General features: G+C 46.3%; 1 protein-coding gene across 1 annotated transcript in view; it reads left to right on the top strand.

The window, feature by feature from the left end:
* The window catches only part of MCUR1 (mitochondrial calcium uniporter regulator 1), a 28488-nt gene extending 10313 nt beyond the window's left edge, over positions 1-18175 (top strand). The window contains exons 3-10 of the mRNA XM_029053386.1: positions 1286-1405; positions 10768-10871; positions 11303-11404; positions 12950-12991; positions 14389-14460; positions 16684-16737; positions 17240-17354; positions 18099-18175. Coding sequence (XP_028909219.1) covers positions 1286-1405; positions 10768-10871; positions 11303-11404; positions 12950-12991; positions 14389-14460; positions 16684-16737; positions 17240-17354; positions 18099-18154 — 665 coding nt within the window. The 3' untranslated portion in view covers positions 18155-18175. The remainder of the gene's footprint in view (positions 1-1285; positions 1406-10767; positions 10872-11302; positions 11405-12949; positions 12992-14388; positions 14461-16683; positions 16738-17239; positions 17355-18098) is intronic.
* The last annotated feature ends 209 nt before the right edge of the window (positions 18176-18384 follow it).

Raw genomic sequence — 18384 nt, 5'->3', positions numbered from 1 at the left:
GGAGTCCAGGAAGAGCCCCGAGGGAAGCTAACGCAGCCCAGATCGGCACATCAGCAGAGGCAACACCCATCTAAGTGAAGTCCCTTGAGCGTCAGTAAGTATTAGGTGCAGAACAGGAGTCTCTGTGGCTGGGACATTTCCCAGGATGCTCAGCATACGACCGTCCCCGTGACGGCGGCCCCAGAAGCAGGCTCCGCTGCCATCTTGATAAGAATAATAACTGTGGTACTCGTTAAATGCTTACTTTTTGCCAGCCGTCGGACTAAGCACTGGGGTAGATACAAGATAATCAGGTTGTATTCAGTCCCTGTCCCACACAGGTCTCACAGTCATAGTCCCCGTTTTACAGATGAGGTAACTGAGGCACAGAGAAGTGAAGTATCGTACGGCAGACTCGTGGAAGAGCCAAGATTAGAACCCAGATCCTCTGACCCCCGAGCCCGGGCTCTTTCCCCTAAGCCAGGCCGCTCTTCGATTACTGGGTCACGGGATGCTTCCCGATCTCGGCCAAGTTTTCTTTTGGCCGACCTGCCACACCGGCTGATGGGAGCCCGTGCTAGGCTGTGAGGGGGAATAGACCTAACTCTTCCTTAGATCCTGCTTTTCCCCCTCACCCACATTCAGGCGTAGACGGGAGATTCCAGCCAATGCCTTATGACCGTCAAGGTGACGGGAAGACCTTCAAGGAACTGGCGTTTTCAATATCAAATTTGCTCTGCCTAAAGAGAAGCAGCATGACCTAGTGGATAGAGCAGGGACCTGGGAGTCAGAGGACCTGGGTTCTGATGCTGACTGCTGCTGGCCTGCTATGTGACCTCGGGCAAATCACTTCACTTCTCTGGTCCTCAGCTCATCTGTAAAATGGAGATTAAGACAGTGAGCCCCATGTGGTTCAGGGACTGTGTCCAACCCGATTTGTTTTTATCCACCCCAGTGCTTAGTACAGTGCCTGGCACATAGCCTTAACAAATACCACAATTATTATATTTACTCTTATTATTTGCCTGATTTTTTATAAATCTAAAGGCAAGTGTAGGATCCCAATCTCGGTGTCCTACCCCATCTTTTACTTGTTTCTCTCACCTTAATGGACTACTAGGAGGAGAGCTAGTCAGTAAGTCAATCGTATTTATTGAGCGCTTACTATGTGCAGAGCACTGTCCTAAGCACTATTAGACTGTAATCCTCCCCCCGGCTCTAGACTGTAGGATTGTTGTAGGCAGGGAATGCCACTGCTTATTGTTGTACTGGTTTGTGTTTTTTATGTTGTCCATTTCTCCCGTAGATCTAAGCATCTCTGCTGGACCACTCCAGGTAGAAATCCGAAGAAAGGATTTCACCTCTTCTGGGAGTAAGAAACTCTACTTCGATACCCACACCCTAGTGTGTTTATTGGAAGAAAATGGTAATTATTTGGGAGAACACATCATCCAGTCGGGGCTGAGATCACCAGAATGTACTGTTTCTTTTGTATTTATTTGGTAGCATCTCTCACCCAAGCGACTAATCTTCTTATTTCTTCATGACTTTCTTAAATCTCATGCTATCACCGTGATCGGTTGTCTTCTCTATCTTCCTCCTGTCATTTCCTTTCTTTCTTTCTGGCTTTTGGGATTTCAGAATCCAGGAATGCTGTCAAGATTTAAATCAATCTGCACACTCTTTTTTTACATCAAAGCTAGTAGTGGGTAAGATACATTAGAACCAAAACGCATTTTCGAGCTAAAGAAAATTTCAGCTATGTACATAAAGTCAAATCCATTTGCAAACCATCTTCTTCTCTCTGCCATCGAGTTGGGATTTAATAATCCCAGACAACTGAACGAGCACAATATTATGGTTACCCAATTAGACACAAGTCAGCAGAACTCAATTTTGGTTTCCATGGCAACTGTGCTCTAAACCCAAGGGAAATATTTTTATTTCAGCATGTACCTTTTTAAATGTCTGCGTTTAAGATACATATGAAATGGAGAGAGCGTTTCCGGCTTCATGATTTTTAAAGAAAAATCCTTAGCTGTGAGGTAGATTGAAGATGACTTTTTTCTTTGGGGTGTTGAACCTCGTTATTGAAGAAGCCAAAAAGATGGCTACACCTGGGCTGTGTTTTCTGCAAGCATCCCCCCTAAGTCGGTCGTAAAGATTCCACGGAGGAATCTAGACGACTGAGCGTTTGGGCTGTTGCCTCATTTTCTGGGCTCAGTTCTCAGATGCAGTGACATTTTGGGGTTCCATGCTGCTCCTCTTCTCTTTCTTCCCCGTTTCCCCCCTCCCTCTGGGGCCAGCTATGGAGTGGGCATCTGGGTCTGAAGTGGGAGAGCTACCTCGAGTGGCAGTGGGGGGAATTTTGTTGGTGGGGAGGGGAGAGAGGAGGGCGATGGGATGATGCCAACAGCTCAACACCCACTACCCCCTGCCACTTGTCTGCCCTGCTGGCTACTACCCTGGAAGGAGTGGCTCTAAGTGGGCCGGCTGCTGCCAAAGATGGCAAAGACCCGGAGCTCCACGCTCACGGCTGAGAAGCAGCCTGGCTTATTGGAAAAATCGTGGGCCTGGGAGACAGAGGACCTGGGTTCTAATCCCATTTACGCCACGTGACCTCGGGCCAGTCAGTTATCACCCTCAGCTTCCCCCTCCGGAAAGTGGAAATTAAATACCTCTTTTTCCTCCCATTGAGGTACAGAGTACGTTTCTGATCTGATTATCTTGTATCTTCCCCAGTGCTTAGAACAGTGCTTGGCATATAGTAAGTGCTTAAGAAATTTCACAATTATTATTATTTATTATTCCTGGGAATCAGACCAGGCTCCAGTGAACCATCACGTTAGCTTACCACCCAAGCCCTGGGGGGTCCTTAACTAATCGCCACCACCTGAAGCAGTGGGGGGGGTCTCACCTCACCACCGTTTCCCATCTTTCTGCTCTGTAAATGTAAGTTACGGGGGTGACTGACGTTTGACAGGTTGGGGAGGGTGGGAATTAATCAGGGAATGCTTCCTGGAAGAGGTGGGTTTTTAGGAGGGATTTGAAGATGGAGAGATCTGGAGCCTAGCGGATTTGAAAGTTAAGGGAGTTTGGGCAGAGGGGAAGGAGTGGGCGATGGTTCGGAGGTGGGAGAGAGTCGATAGCAAGGCACATTATGAAAGTCTGAGTGGGAGGAGTGGAAAGAACGAGCCAGGATATACCGGCGAAGGGAGCTGGGATCTGAAAAGGAGAAAGCCGGTGGAGGATTTTAAACAGCAACTCCCTGACAACCATTGGAGATTTTTGAGTAAAGAGATGTAGGCCCAATAACCTTTTAGAAAGATGATCCAGGCCACAGAGTATAGCGTAGACTGAAGAAGGGAGAGTTCGGTGGCTAGGAGGCTGCTATATTGGTCTAGTCAGAAGATGAAGATGGCTTGAACCAGGGTGGGGAGGCAGAGGTGGATCTGAGGGAAAACTGCGGCAGAAAAACCAGCAGGATTTAGCCACGGGCAAAATGTGGGGGTATAGAGATAGTGAGGAGTCCAAGGTGACATCATGAAGTTTATGGGCTCCTGGGACAGTAGGAGAGCAGTGGTTGTAGCCGAAAGATGAGGAGTCCCATTTTTTTAGCCACGTTGAGGTTGAGGTCCCAGAGGGACTCCCACCTTGTGGAAATGTCTTAGAGGCAAGAGGACGGCGCGATGTTTTTAGAGTAGAAGTGAAATTGGAACTAGTGAGGAAGATTTGGGAGACATCCGTAAGGAGGCGGGAGTTGAAGCCACATGTGCAGTTGGGCGCCTGATGGAGCGAGCGTAAAGAGAGAAGAAGAGAAGACCCAGGACCAAACCTAGCCACACACCCACCAATAGAGGGAGAAAAGTGGAAGAGGAGCCCAAGGATGACACTGAGAAAGTAGGGGAATCTGGACTGTCATTATCAGCGAAACCAAGGTCAGGTGGCATTTCCCATAGAAGGGAAGTGATCGAGTGTCAAAGATGGCAGAGAAAGATTAGGATGGGGTGGAGCCTGTTCTTCTTGCCTAGGAGAAGGTCATTGGAGTCTTTAATGAGCCCAACCTCCATCAGACAATTAATCAATGATATTTATTGAGCGATTACCTTGAGTAGAGAGATGTGAGATCCAGGGGTGACTCAAGTGTGTTTGAAGGCAGAGAGGGAGAGATTGAAGATGGCGGTAGGGAAGGGGATTCATTCATTCAGTCGTATTTATTGAGCACTTACCGTGTGGGAAGCACTGTACTGAGCACTTGGGAGAGTACAATAGAGCAATAAACAGACGCGATCCCTGCCCACAACGAGCTTACAGTCTAGAGGGGATGAGAGAACCTAAGAGGGCACGGAGTCTGAGGAAGGAGGGTAGATTGAGAGCAGGCCCGAGCCCTCCTCTTTGGCACTAGAGAGCAAGCGAAGCGTCATGCTTGCCCAAGGTCTCTTGCCAGTAGTGTTCTTGAACAGTGCCCCTTTTGAAAGTAAAATATTCTACATTATGGTTACAGTCGAGCTGAAAATAAACACTGCTCCCAAACCAGCATTTTAAATGAGCACGCGGACCTTCCGTTATTGAAGAAAGTCCAGCTGGGTTTCATTTAAGCGGGCAGTTATTTAAGGCGTTGGGCGTTGGAAACCCCAGGAAGCCATGCTCACTGCAAGCCAGAGAGAAGGGAGGACGATTTGCTCTGCGTGTTCAGTTTATAGTTTGGAAACAATTAATTTTTCCAGCCGTTCCTTCTCGGACTCGGGAAAACTGCAGTCCTTACGGAGAGCTCTTTGAATTCTGAATGTTCGGTTGGGGCTTTCTCGGATTGATTCCGATTCCGATTTCCGTCTGCTCGGTTTAAAGGCAAGCTCCTTGTGGGTGGGAAACAGGTCTCATGCTTCTGTGATCCTTTCCCCGAGGGTTTAGTGGATTGGACCCAGCAGATGCTCAGTCACTACCACTGTTATCATTGTTGTCGTTCTTATTATTATCATGGTACTTATTAAGCGCTCACTGTGTGCCAAGCACCGTTCCAAGTGCTGGAAGTGGCTACAAGTTAATCAGGTCATACCTAGTCCCTGTCCCACATGGAGCTCACAGGTACAAGTAGGAAGGAGACCAGTCTTTGAATTCCCATTTTACAGATGAGGAAATGGAGGCACAGAGATATTAAGTAACTTGCCCAAGTTGGCACAGCAGGCACCCCGCAGAGTTGGGATTAGAACCTTGGTCCTTTTGAAGCTGGGAAGGGTGGTGGTTCATTTATTCATTCATCCAATCGTATTTATTGAGCGCTTACTGTGTGCAAAGCACTGTATTAAGCCCGAAGGAGAGTGCAATAAAGCAACAGACAGATACATTTCCTGCCCACAACAAGCTCACGATCTAGAGGGGGAGACTGATCTAGAGGATGGTCTGGCAGATATGAACCGGGACGGAATTCCAGTCCAATGGGAGGATGTGGGCAAGGGGTCAACGGCGAGGGAGAATGTGCAAGTTTTTCCCTTCACCCATATTTTGTGCGTAACTATGAAGTCAGTTTAGGAATGTCCATGTGCAAGATTGCTATTGAGGTCCAGCAAATTGGCTGACTGGCCTCCCAGCCGTGAGCCAATCAATCCCCTTTGACCTCCCTGAATTGATTTTGAAACTGTCCATGGCTACCTTGGAAGGTTTTCTTTTTTTCCTGTTGCATAAATAAATAAATACATAAATAAATAAATAAATAGACCCTCCATCTTGAGGATTAAAGAGATGAAAGGGAAACCTTGATTTTTGAGGACAAATCAAGAAAGCTGTCCAGGAAAATTTCCAAGTCCCCCGGCTAGCCAAATAAGACCCATAATACTGTTTGGGGGCTGGTTGGGAGCTAGGGTTACCACCCGCTGAGAATGATTGTACAAACAATGAATCAAAATAACTGATTTTTCCAACTTTTTCTTTCCTGGCTGAACTAAAGGGGCAGAAAAGAGGTTGGAGGGCGGGGCATGGACAATGGGCAGCAGTTCCCGGGAGTCTGGGGGGGCGGGGTGGGGGAGGGGGAGGGAGCTGTCAGCTGGGTTCACAACAAACTGAGCAGATGCCAACCTTGGGGCTTGTGCGTGTACGTGCTCACACATGCACACAAATACACACACACACACTCTCTCTCTCATCCCCCTACACACGCTTTGACCTTCACCCCAGGAGGAGGTGCAGGGGATTGGATGATCGATCCCTATGGCACCGGGAGGGTCTGGTCTCGGGTCATCCCAGGTCTCCCAGCTCCCCCAGTTTTTTGTTGCTGTTGTTGTTCCTTTGCTTTTACGGAATCCGTTAAGTGCTTGTTCTGTGCCGAGCACTGGGGTAGATATGAGATAATCGGTTTGGACACAGTCCCCGTCCCACGTGGGGGTCACAGTCTAAACAGGAGGGAGTAGGATTTAATCCCCATTTTACAGTTGAGACAGAGGCACGGAGAAGTTAAGTGACCTGCCCGAGGTCACAGAGCAAGCAGCTGACAGGATAAGAACCCAGGTTCTCTGACTCCCGGGCCCGTGGTCTTTCCGTTACCGCCGTGCTGCTTCCCAGTTGGCTGTGGGAGTTTGCCGGAGACGTGAAGCCACCCCCCCCAGTCCCCAGTGAGAACCCAACAGCAAAGCAGCTCCCGCCGTCCGGCCGACTGTCAATTCAGGGCCGGGGGATTTTGGTCTCGTGGGAGGTTCGACTGGCGCTGCACCCAGATACCAGGAGGACACCAGTACTAAGAATAGTATTTATTAAACACGTACTTACGAACACAGGGCACTGTACTAAACACAGGGAAAGAATACACAGGTGGGAATTAGACACAGTCCCTGTCCTTTGAGGGGGCTCACGACCGGCCCAAAACACACTAAATTTAGACCCCTTACTTTGTAAGCCCCCCTCTAGGCTGTAAGCTTATCATGGGAAGAGAATGTGTCTGCTAATTCTGTTGTGTTATACTCTCCCAATCAATTTATTGAGTGCTGAGGGTGTGCAGAGCACTGTACTAAGCACTTGGGCAAGTACAATATAACAGAGTTGATGGACACCTTCCCTACTCACCACAACCTCACAGTTTAGAGGGGGAGCCAGACACGAATATAAAGAAATTCCCGATACGTACAGTAAGCGCTGTGGAGCCGAAGGAGGGGTGAATAAAGGGAGCGAATCAGGGTGACGCAGAGGGGAGTGAGACAAGAAGAAGCTGCTTAGAGAAGCAGCGTGGCTCAGTGGAAAGAGCCCGGGCTTTGGAGTCAGAGGTCATGAGTTCGAATCCCGGCTCTGCCACTTGTCAGCTGTGTGACTGTGGGCGAGTCACTTCGCTTCTCTGTGCCTCAGTTCCCTCATCTGTAAAATGGGGATTAAGACTGTGAGCCCCACGTGGGACAACCCCATTCCCCTGTGTCTACCCCAGCGCTTAGAACAGTGCTCTGCACATAGTAAGCGCTTAACAAATACCAACATTATTATTATTATTATTACAAGAAGAAATGAGCTTAGTGCCAAGTGCTTAGTACAGTACTCTGCAGATAGTAAGCACTCAATAAATACCACTGATGGAGTGATAAATTCGCCCAGACCTGTTATTTCGGATTGAGTGTATGGCCCTCATTGAATGCGGGCTGTTTTAGGCTATAAGGCGATTTGTCTCTACTCTTCTACCCCTAGATTGATTTTTAAACACCCAGTCCAGGCATTAAGGCTGGAAATGTTTCTGTCATCCATTCGTTCGGTCGTATTTACTGAGCGCTCACTGTGTGCAGAGCGCTCTACTAAGTGCTTGGGAAAGTACGATACAACAATAAACACCTTGCCTACGAATGCCTCTTGTCCCGAAGGCCCTGCATGTGGCTACCTGTTCGGTCATAACGAGTATCCTTGGGATTGTATAAACTCTCATCGTATCGAGAAGCAGCGTTGCCTAGTGGAATGGGCCCGGGCTTGGGAGTCAGAGGTCGTGGGTTCTAATCCCGGCTCCGCCATTTGTCAGCTGTGTGACTCCGGGCAAGTACCTTCACTTCTCTGTGCCTCACTTACCTCATCTGTAAAATGAGGATTAAGATGGTGAGCCCCACGTGGGACAACCTGATGATCTTGTATCTCCCCCAGTGCTTAGAACAGTGCTTGGCACATAGTAAGCGCTTAACAAATAACATCATTATGACTATTATTATCACGGAGGTTGAAAATGGCCCGGCCACTAAGTAGAAGTGGCCACTACCCCTAAGCAGCAGGCCAGTAGTGGTTCCTAAAAGCCTGCTGTGTCCTGGGCCGGTCAAGACCAGGACACGTTTGGCCGGAAGATTCTTCCCTCCGTAGAGCCGCGGCAAGGAAATGAGTTTCTGGGTCATCTTGTCGACTCGTGTGGCTTTCATTAAAGGGTGAAGGCAGCTGAGAAGGGACCGGGCTGGAGGAGAAATCTTGGCAAGCAGCGGAAGAGTTCGTGTGCGCTTAGCTTGTAAAATATCCTGCTTGCCATTGTGTAATTTTTAAAAAAGTGTAAAGTCAGCAGCAGAAAGTTTCGATCACACGGCTCTCAAAGGGCACGGGAAGCCAACGGGGCCTAAAAGCCAGACATCTGGTGGGTGAAGACGCCGCTGCCTCCTTCCTTCCAAAGGGATCCTTATCACGCGGGCCCGGACTCAGACGTTTCGGGTTCTTCCCCTGGCAAAAACGGGCTTCGCATGGGTGCGGTCCCAAGAGGACATGGTTTTGGCCCGGCTTCCTGAGTTTCGGGCAGACTTGCCACTGCCTGGCTTGAGCTCCGGGCAGGAGCGACAGATCCACGCACGCATCTGTGTTCAGTTGAGGCTCCGGGGAATCTGTGTGAAGATGCGGCCTCGGGAGCCGGCTCGGAACCAAGTACTCTGACGTCTCTCCGAGTGGTGGCCAAAGAAACTACCCAGGCGGGGCTCTGCTCTGCTGACTGCTGAAAGCTCTAAAATCAGTCAGTCGATCGTATTTACTGAGCGCTTCGTGTGTGCAGAGCACTGTACTAAGTGCTTGGGAGAGTACAACACGACAATATAACAGATACGTTCCCTGCCCACAACGAGCTTACAGATTGGGGGGAGACAGACATTAATCTAAATAAATAAATGACAGATTTAGACATAAGTGCTGTATGGCTGGGAAGGGGGATAAATAAAGGGAACAAGTCCGGGCGACGCAGAAGGGAGTGGGAGAAGAGGAAAGGAGAGCTTAATAATAACTGTGGTATTTGTTAAGTGCTAACTTACTTATTTTAGACTAGGGGCTGAGGTACATGCAGTCAGATCAGGCAGCATGGAGAGAGCACTGGCCTGGGAGTCAAAAGGACCTGGATTCTAATCCCAGCTTCAGCACTTCTCTGCTGTGTGACTGCGGGCAAGTCACTTCACTTCTCTTTGCTTCGGTTACTTCATCTGTAAAATGGAGATTTAGACCGTGAGCCCCCTGTGGGACGTGGACTTTATCCAACCTAGCTTGTATTCACCCCAGCACTTAATACAGTGCCTGGCACATAGAAAGTGCTTAATAAATACCACAATTATTACTACAGTTCTGCTGCAACACCCAAAGCCCAAGTAGGTTGGTCAAAGAGGGGTGGACAGACCCCAGTTAGCTCAGACTTTAGGGGTTCCAGGGTGTCGCACTCCTCCACAGTTTCTAGGAGTGTGGGACCCAACTGGCTTTGGCTTAATCTTAAAGGACTCAGAGACCTAACCCTATTTTTTTCCATATGAAGTCAATCCAATAACAGTGGTTATTAGCTCACTGTGTGCAGAGCATTGTATTAACTGCTTGGGAGAGGACAACAGAGTTGGTAAACATTAAAACAGTTCAGTTGATACCGACTTGCCTTCTCACAGAATGCTATTCCAGCACTCAAATAACACTCATCTCCGAATGAATTTTTGCCAATTTCTGCACCCAGTTTGCTCACAAAGACTCAGATGATGTATGTAAGTCTAGTAGCTGCCCAGCTGTATAATCTTTTGATCTTGTGAATTTTTTTTCATGTATGCCCCTTAAAAGAAAAAAAAGAAACTCATATGCCAAAAGAATGAACATTGAACGTTTTAGATGGAAAAGTCGGTTTGCTGAACATGCTCCTGAACCATTCTATGTAGAAAAATACTCTCTCTCTCTCTCTCTCTCTCTCTCTGTGTAGTAAGCAAGAGAAGGGGAGAAGTGATATTACCCTATTACCCTATTTATTTTATTAATGAGGTGTACATCCCCTGATTCTATTTATTGTGATAATGTTGTCTTGTTTTAGTCTGTCTTCCCCGATTAGACTGTGAGCCCGTCACTGGGCAGGGATTGTCTCTATCTGTTGCCGAATTGTACATTCCAAGCGCTTAGTACAGTGCTCTGCACATAGTAAATGTTCAATAAATACTATTGAATGAATATGATTTTAGGAAAGTGAAAACCCATCCCGTCTTAATTTTCCTGACTGCATCAGCCCACCTGATAGTGCAGAAGCAAAAGTGAAAGAAAGGAGCCATAACTAAGGACATTATTATACTTTTTGACAATAGACTTGAAGCATGCAAATGAACATTCCAAAGCTTAAATTCTGGGGTGTCATCATATTTAAGCCAGTTTTAAGTATTCCCTTAGACGTGAACTATTTTTTGTTCCTTTCTTGACAAAAGGAATATTTTAGCGTATATGAACTGAACATTTACTGTAAATGTCTCTCTCCTTGTTTGAAGCCCTCCTTATATTTTTAAATTGTTAGGGAATATCTGTGAAGGCTTTTCTCTGAGAGCTAATTTTTTTTGGGTCTATCTGTTTTGTTTTGCTCAGGGTTCACCACTCAGCAAGCAGAAATTATTGTATCTGCATTAGTGAAAATCATGGATGCCAACATGGAAGTGGTTTACAAGGATATGGTCACCAAAATGCAGCAGGTTTGATCTAAGGATTGTCAATCTATCCTTTTTAAAGCCTAAATGTGGATCTGTGGCTTCTCCAAAGCTGTGCATGTTTGTTGCTCATGACATCATCATGAGTTTTGGGAAATTGGCCAACTCAACGGAAGGGTACTGACCAGTTATCTAGAAAAGTCAATGGCAGCTGGCAAGAGGTTGTACTGGCATGAGAACTCAGCTTGGAAAATCAAGTTAGAGGTCTTGGCTGGGGGAGTAGATGAGCTCTGTTCTTTTCTAATCGTCAATCGTATCTATTCAGTGCTTATTGTGTGCAGAGCGCTGCTCGGGAGAGTCCAATGCAACAATAAACAGACACATTCCCTGCCCACAACAGGCTCCTAAGCCATCACTCTGCAGGTTTTCCAGCTAACCCAGAGCTTGCTGAGATTGTTTGCGTTTGTTTTTCCTAGGAGATCACTCTTCAGCAGATCATGTCTCAGATTGCTGGTGTGAAAAAGGATATGATCATTTTGGAGAAGAGTGAATTTTCAACACTCAGAGCAGAAAATGAGGTAAACCACACAACCCTGCCCAGGTTTTTTCTAAGTCCCGTATTTGTAAACACTGCCGTGAAACTGAAAGAACTATACTCTGGTGAGTGGTCTTTTCTCTCTGATAATAATCGGTTCTCATCCAGCACTCAGCTGGAAATATTCCCCGGGGTTTCTTGTATCATGACTTGGGGGGACAGAGCGTAGGTCCAGTTCAGTTCTCTTCAGGCCTTGGAGGGAAATCTTGTCTGGTGTGTGACCTTGGCCTCACTTCCCTGGGCCTCAGTTACCTCATCTGTGAAATGGGGATTAAGAAAGTGAGCCCCATGCGGGACCGGGACTGAGTCCAACCTGATTAGCTTATATCTACTCCAGAGCTTAGTACATTTGCCTGGCTATTAGTAAGCACTTAACAAATACCATTACAAAAATAATGAGAGGGAGAGGATCTAAATCAACTATCACCTGGCAGAGATGGTACTGCTCACCCATCAGTCCCCACCACTTCAATAAACCATTGCTCTCAAGGGATATTGAAATAATAATAATGATGATAATTATGATATCTGTTAAGTGTTTACTATGTGCCAGGCACTGTAGTAAACACTGGGGTGGATACAAGCAAATCGGGTTGGACACAGTCCCTGTCCCATGTGGGGCTCACAGTCTCGATCCCCATTTCCCAGATGAGGTAACGGAGGCACAGAGAAGTGAAGCGACTTGCCCACGGTGATACAGCAGACAAGTGGTGGAGTGGGGATTAGAACCCTTGACCTTCTGACACCCAAGCCCGTGCTCTAGCCATTACGCCATGCTTCTTGGCTCTAGGGTAGGCACTGGCAACCCCGGCGGCGCCCATGCCAGAGAACGGTAACCCCAGGCCCTTCTGCCTGGCACATCAGCCTCTAGGACGAGCGCCAGGGAGTGTTACAGCTTCCTCGGCTCCAGGATTCTGCACAGCTTCTAGCGCTCCTCTCTCTGCCGCTTCCACGTGCCCGCTGTCGTCCCCGACCCCCATCCATCTGCTGCTGGGAGGGCTGGATTTCCTCTCTGCAGTATCAGGTGGAGATGGGCCGGGGGGTGGGGAAGGGGACACAGACCCCAGACCTTCCACACCTGCTACGGTCCCACACCATTAGAGAAGCAGCATGGTGGAGTGGATAGAGCATGGGCCTGGAAGTCAGAAGGTCATGGGTTCTAATCCTGGCTCCACCACTTGTCTGCTGGATGGCCTTAGGCAAGTCACTTGATTTCTCTGGGCCTCAGTTACTTCACCTGTAAAATGGGGATTGAGACTGGGAGCCCATGTGGGATGGGGACTTTCCAATCCGATTGGTTGTATCCACCCCAGCGCTTAGTACAATGTCTGGCACAAAGTAAGCGTTTAACAAATACCACAATCATTAGTATATTATTAAGAGTTTTGGGGAGGTTGACTGTGGGGCAAGAAACAAGGCTAGCACAGCCCAGGGTAGAATCACATGCAGTGACTAATTCTGTATTTCAAGCTTTTACTTAGAACACCATGGTGGTATTTAATTGGCTTTTTTTGCATGTTTTTTTTAGAAAATCAAACTTGAACTCCAGCAGTTAAAGCAGCAAGTGATGGTAAGATACTCTTGGAGTAATTGAATTGATTAAGTAAAATACAATATAAGGAACAATTAATATTGGAAGCAGCGCGGTCTAGCGGAAGGAGTGCAGGCAATGGGAGTCAGAGGACCTGAGTTCTAATTACAGCTCCACCACCTGCCTCAGGCAAATTACTTAACTTTATTGTGCCTCAGTTTCCTTATCTGGGATTCAATTCCTCTTCTCCCGTCTACTAAGACTGTGAGCCCCGTGTGGGACAGGGACTGTGTCAGTCTGCATATACTGGATCTACTCCAGTGCTTAGCATAGAGTAAGTGCTTAACAAATGCCACTAGTATTATTACTATTGCTAGTAAAAGAGGATTTCTTATTTTTCTTTTTTAATTGATGCTTTAGGTCTTGTCTTCTAAATGCTCCTATCCATATCGATGTATCAAATCAAATAAATAATTTGGGAACTCGGTCTTCATTTGAATGCCACGAGATGTATGCCAGCTGCCATTCAAAAAAAACCCTAAATGATCATATGATCTGCAGTGATTGTAATTTTTTTTCATTTCTGATTAAGCTGAAGTTGCCTCCAATGAAATGTGATATCTGTTTTGGTGTTTATTTCCAAATTCTTCAAGAGAGTAATGTTCTAGGAGAAGAATAAACATTCTTCCAAATTATGTTTAGTAGTTTTTAACCTCAAATGGCTTCACTTTTAAAATCAAATTTAAGGAGAGCATGGGTTTGGGTACTCTTCTTTCATTATCGGTACTGCATACTGCAGTTTGTTGTTAAACTGGGAAGGGGGCAGAATTGGTTTCATCTGTTTATACATATGTAATACATATAGACTCTAAGCCCTTTTTGAGCAGGGAACATATATACCAACTCCGTTGCATCATCCTCTCTCAAGCACTCAGTACAGTGCTCTGCACACCGGTAAGATCTCAGTAAATACGGTTAATTGACCGATATAGTACTCTGTAAATAATGGAAGCTTATGGTCAAATAGTTCAAATAAAATATGGTAAGCCTGTCAGAGATAGGTCTCTTGTGATGTAAAATGCCACATGGGTGCTAAGGTTTTGTCTTTTAGAAAATTCTGCTTCTGAAGGTACTGTTAAAAGTTATCCACAATGGCCGTTTGGTTTTATTAAATAGTGTAAAGCCTCCAAGTTGAAGATGAAAATGGAAAGAGAGAGATATTCTTCGATTGCATTTCTGTCTTAAATAATAACCATGCAAGTTATCGCCACAACTCCCTGGACACAGTAATGGAAATGGTAGTTTTTTGAGTACAAGAGATAAACATTTAACCGTTGGATCTTAATGCCTTATTTTGTTGTCCTCTATTTCCTTCCCTTCACCCCCTCTTTCCCCCTTCTTTCCCCTTCCCTCACCCGCCATTCTTCCCATTCTAGGATGAAATAGTCAAAGTTCGGTCAGACAACAAATTAGACTTTAATCTAGAGAAGAGCCGAGTAAAAGAATTGGTACGTTTTCGGGGTGGAGGAGTGGTGGGATTTCATTGTATAAATTGATTTTCATGCAGTTTTGAAATAAGACCTCAAAGCAAAATATTTTCTATTTGACCCAACTATAGACATAACTTTTTTTCCTGGTTGATTGTTTTTGGGTTTTGTTGCTGTTGGCTTGTGTTATAATTTTCATCAAGCACTTTACAGATATGTTCTTAGCCCCAGTAATATTACTTGTGTTTATGGCCCTTTAATTGTGGCTTATGTTCTCATAATAAAACATAAAGGTAAGTGATTTTGAATGGAACTGTAAGTTCATCTCTAGACCGTAAGTGCCTTATGGGCAGGGAACGTGTCTGCCGAGGGCTTAGTACAGTGCTCTGCACACAAGTAAGTGCTGGATAAATCCCATTGATTGATCGATTGCTAACAGTAAGATAAAACTGGAATTCTTGGAATTCTCTGATTAGCAAAGACTTAGTTAAACTGAAAGTTTGGACAGAGGAGGATTGTCGGCAGGGCACAGAGCCCTCCCAGAATCCCCTGCTTTGGAGGACTCAAGAAAGAGACTGATCATGGCCTTGTAGGGGCACAGACAGGGAGACTCGTAAAAGCAATTCTGTAATGAAGCAACATGAATAAAGCTGAAGAAATGTTTCCACCCTTCAGATTTTCCATTAATTAAAACAAGGCTCCCCTCCCATTTAAATCAGAATTAGTGAGACTACCAGACGCTACTGCCTTGCAGCTCTTAGCCGAGCGTCGACAGTGTGGATCGTTAAAGGCCTAAACGTAGTCTGAGACTAAAAGTATGACCCTGGTGTTCCAACAGAGTTAAACCAGCACTAGCTCAGACCTGAAAGATGCCAGATTAATGAAACTGGACTGCTTTTTAAAAAAAATTGCTAACCCTCACTATTCATGAGCTGTCAGCTCGTGGCTCAGTGAACAAGGTGCTCTGAAGAGAGATTATATTTCCAAGGGTCATCTATCATGTGGCTGTGGGTTTAGTGAGTTGGACGCAGAACCGGAAATGAGTTGTTGTGTTCTCCCAAACCAGTTAGCCAGTATTCATAAGACCCTACTTAGAGGGTTCTTCAGATGCCGTTTCACTCACTCGATCAGTCGATCAACCAGTGATAATTTATTGAGCGCTCACTGCATGCCAAGCACCGTACTGAGCGCTTGGGAGACTGCGACAGAGATGGTCGATCCATTCCCTGCCCAAAAGGAGCAAAAAGGGGTTAGGGATTTTAGGGAGGGTGAGGACACGACGGGACCGACTTCAAGGAACTAACAGTCCGGACAGCCTCCATCTTGGGCCTCTTCCACCCTGACGGAAAACTCGAGTCTTGTCAGAGACTCGTGATGAGCGAGGCTGAGACTCCAGCTTGTCAGCTGTAGACCGATCTCCCCATCACCCCGATCCTGCCCGAGGAGGCAGCAGTTACGAGCGGCGTTTACTCATCTGCCACTTGGTTCACTGCTTCCCGTCCTGAGAGCGTGGGTGGGACGAAACGAGCAACGTGTTCTTTGCCCACGCTACTGAGACAATTAACAGGGTGTAAATATTTTCCAGTAGAGTAGTCGAGAGAGGTAATTAAACGTACAAGCGGATAAATAGTACAGGAGTAGAAGCGAGTTCGTCAGTGCTAGAGTTGGCTGATGGGTGACTGAGGGCTGGAAATGAATCAGGGAAGGCTGCCTGTCGTTCAAACTACACTACTGTTCCCTATTCATTTTTCTGTAACCTCAGCCCAGTTGCTGTACGCTACAACAGAGTGTGTGCGTGTGTGTCCTTGTCCCAGTGGACAGAAACAGTACAGTGCTTTCCACACAGTAAGCGCTCAGTAAATACAATTGAACGAATGGATGAAAGGGAACCCGACTACCAACTCTGTTTTGCTGTTCTCTCTCAAGCGGCTCAATAAATATGAGTGATTGATTGATTGAAGAAGCTCAGCAGAGCAGGTAACCAAAGAGGGGAGAGTCATCAGGCCAGGGGTGGAAGCCAGCTGATATGAACTAATATGATGGCAACCCCTCCTCCCCACATCCCCTTATCTTCAGTTAGGAAGTGACTCAACACTCCTATCACCTTCCCCCTGAGGAGGCTCCTCGGGGCAACAGGTGGCCCTCAGTACCGGTTCCTACAGGATGAGGGAGGGAGAAAGGCCGGAGAGGAGTGAATTGAGAGAGAGAGAGAGGCTGACCTGTATTAAAACGTTTCCATTTCAGTATTCACTTAATGAAAAAAAGCTGCTCGAAATGAGGACAGAAGTCATGGCGTTGGTAAGCATGCGGGTCTCCGACTTTGCTAAGTTGAACTCGAAAATCAACTCTGTTCCGTGCCGTCTTCGTTCTCGGGGGAATAACCGACACGGCGAGGCACAACTGCCCCTTTTTCTTTCCTTTGGAAAATGCTCCTGTCACTGGACGTTATTACCTGCTTGGGAGAAGCTAGGGGAACCTTAGGGACCTAATAGGTAGTTAATAATAATGATGATGATAATAAAAAGATGGGATTTCTTAAGTGCTTACTAGATGTGACCTTTATCCGTAGTGTCGACTGACAACTTCCTCCAAGGATGAAATAAGACTAGCCCACTCCCATTTTCCCAACGCCACATCGCGTTCCACCCAGCTAGACGCTCCGGGTCAAAAGACCATTCCTAATTCTCCTAACGGCGTCCCATCCGGTACGGGAAGAGGTGGAAAGAAGGCTACAGGAGTAGTAGTCTTGCTGATCCAGCTAATCGGACCGTTGCTTTGTCTCTGTCTCTTTGTCTTGAAGCACGCCCAGCAAGATCGGGCCCTAACCCAGACCGACAGGAAGATAGACACAGAAGTGGCAGGCCTGAAAACCATGCTCGAATCGCACAAACTAGATAATATTAAATATTTAGCAGGTAAGAGTCTCAAAAATCGGGTTTCCTCAGCCACTAGCATCTATCGAGTGCTTACTCGGTGCAGAGCATCGTATGAGCAGTACAGCCGAGTCAGTCGATACGATTCCTGCCCTCAAGTAGCAGGGGAGAGGGATATTCAAATAAATTCTAAGTAGGGAGAGGCAATAAAGACAAGGAAGAAAGAAAAGAAATAAAGAATTTAAGAAAAGAAACTTTAAAAAAAGAATCTGGAGAGCCTAAATGGAGTTTAATAAAAATCTTAAGCGAGATTTGATCGGTTAATTGGAAGGTCTTGCCTTTGGCCCTGGACACTTTCTGTTACAGCTAATAACCTCTCTTTTAGGGTCAGTGTTTGTCCAGCTGAGGGCATGAAGGGAGATTTCCTTCTTGGTCAAAAGCACCACTTTCTAGAGTTGGGCCAGCATCAGTCATGGGGGAAGTCTTTAGAGGTTTTCCAAAGGCAAAGGCAGGAATTCCTGCAGAATTCCCAACTTGCCTCCCTTTCCCATGCTTTTGATACTTTCTGAGTCCAACATTTTTTTCCCTGGCCCTGATTTGGAAAGCTCTCGTAGTTGCTATCGTGTCTTGGAAGTGGAGTTTCTCGTGTTTGTTTTTGGGAAAGCAAACATTTCACAGAATCAAGCAGTTCAATAAACAACTGATTTTCTGTTAAAAATAAATTTCTTCCTGAAGCACGAAACCAAAACTAACTGTTGCCCCCATTGCTTTTTTTTTTTTTAACAGGTTCCGTATTTACGTGCCTTACCGTAGCACTGGGATTTTATCGTCTATGGATATAATAAAATGTTTATTTAAAGGGATCTTTATCGTCTTGCCCTTACAAACCCCAAATTGTTGCCTGTTTTCCTCCCCTTGTATTTTTGAATCCCGATTCCAGGTTTTATTTATGCTATTTATTTTCATGCCAACTCTGGAGATGGGACCAACACCAAGATACTAGAAAATCCTCTCTTCACCTCCTTTTCCCTCCTCATTTTGGGGCCAGAGCCTAGCCTGAATCTCTCAGCTC

The sequence above is a fragment of the Ornithorhynchus anatinus genome, chromosome X2, assembly GCF_004115215.2.
Source record: "Ornithorhynchus anatinus isolate Pmale09 chromosome X2, mOrnAna1.pri.v4, whole genome shotgun sequence".
NCBI lineage: Eukaryota > Metazoa > Chordata > Mammalia > Monotremata > Ornithorhynchidae > Ornithorhynchus > Ornithorhynchus anatinus.
Note: the sequence above shows the minus strand (reverse complement) of the source record. Positions and strands in the feature narration are given on the sequence as shown.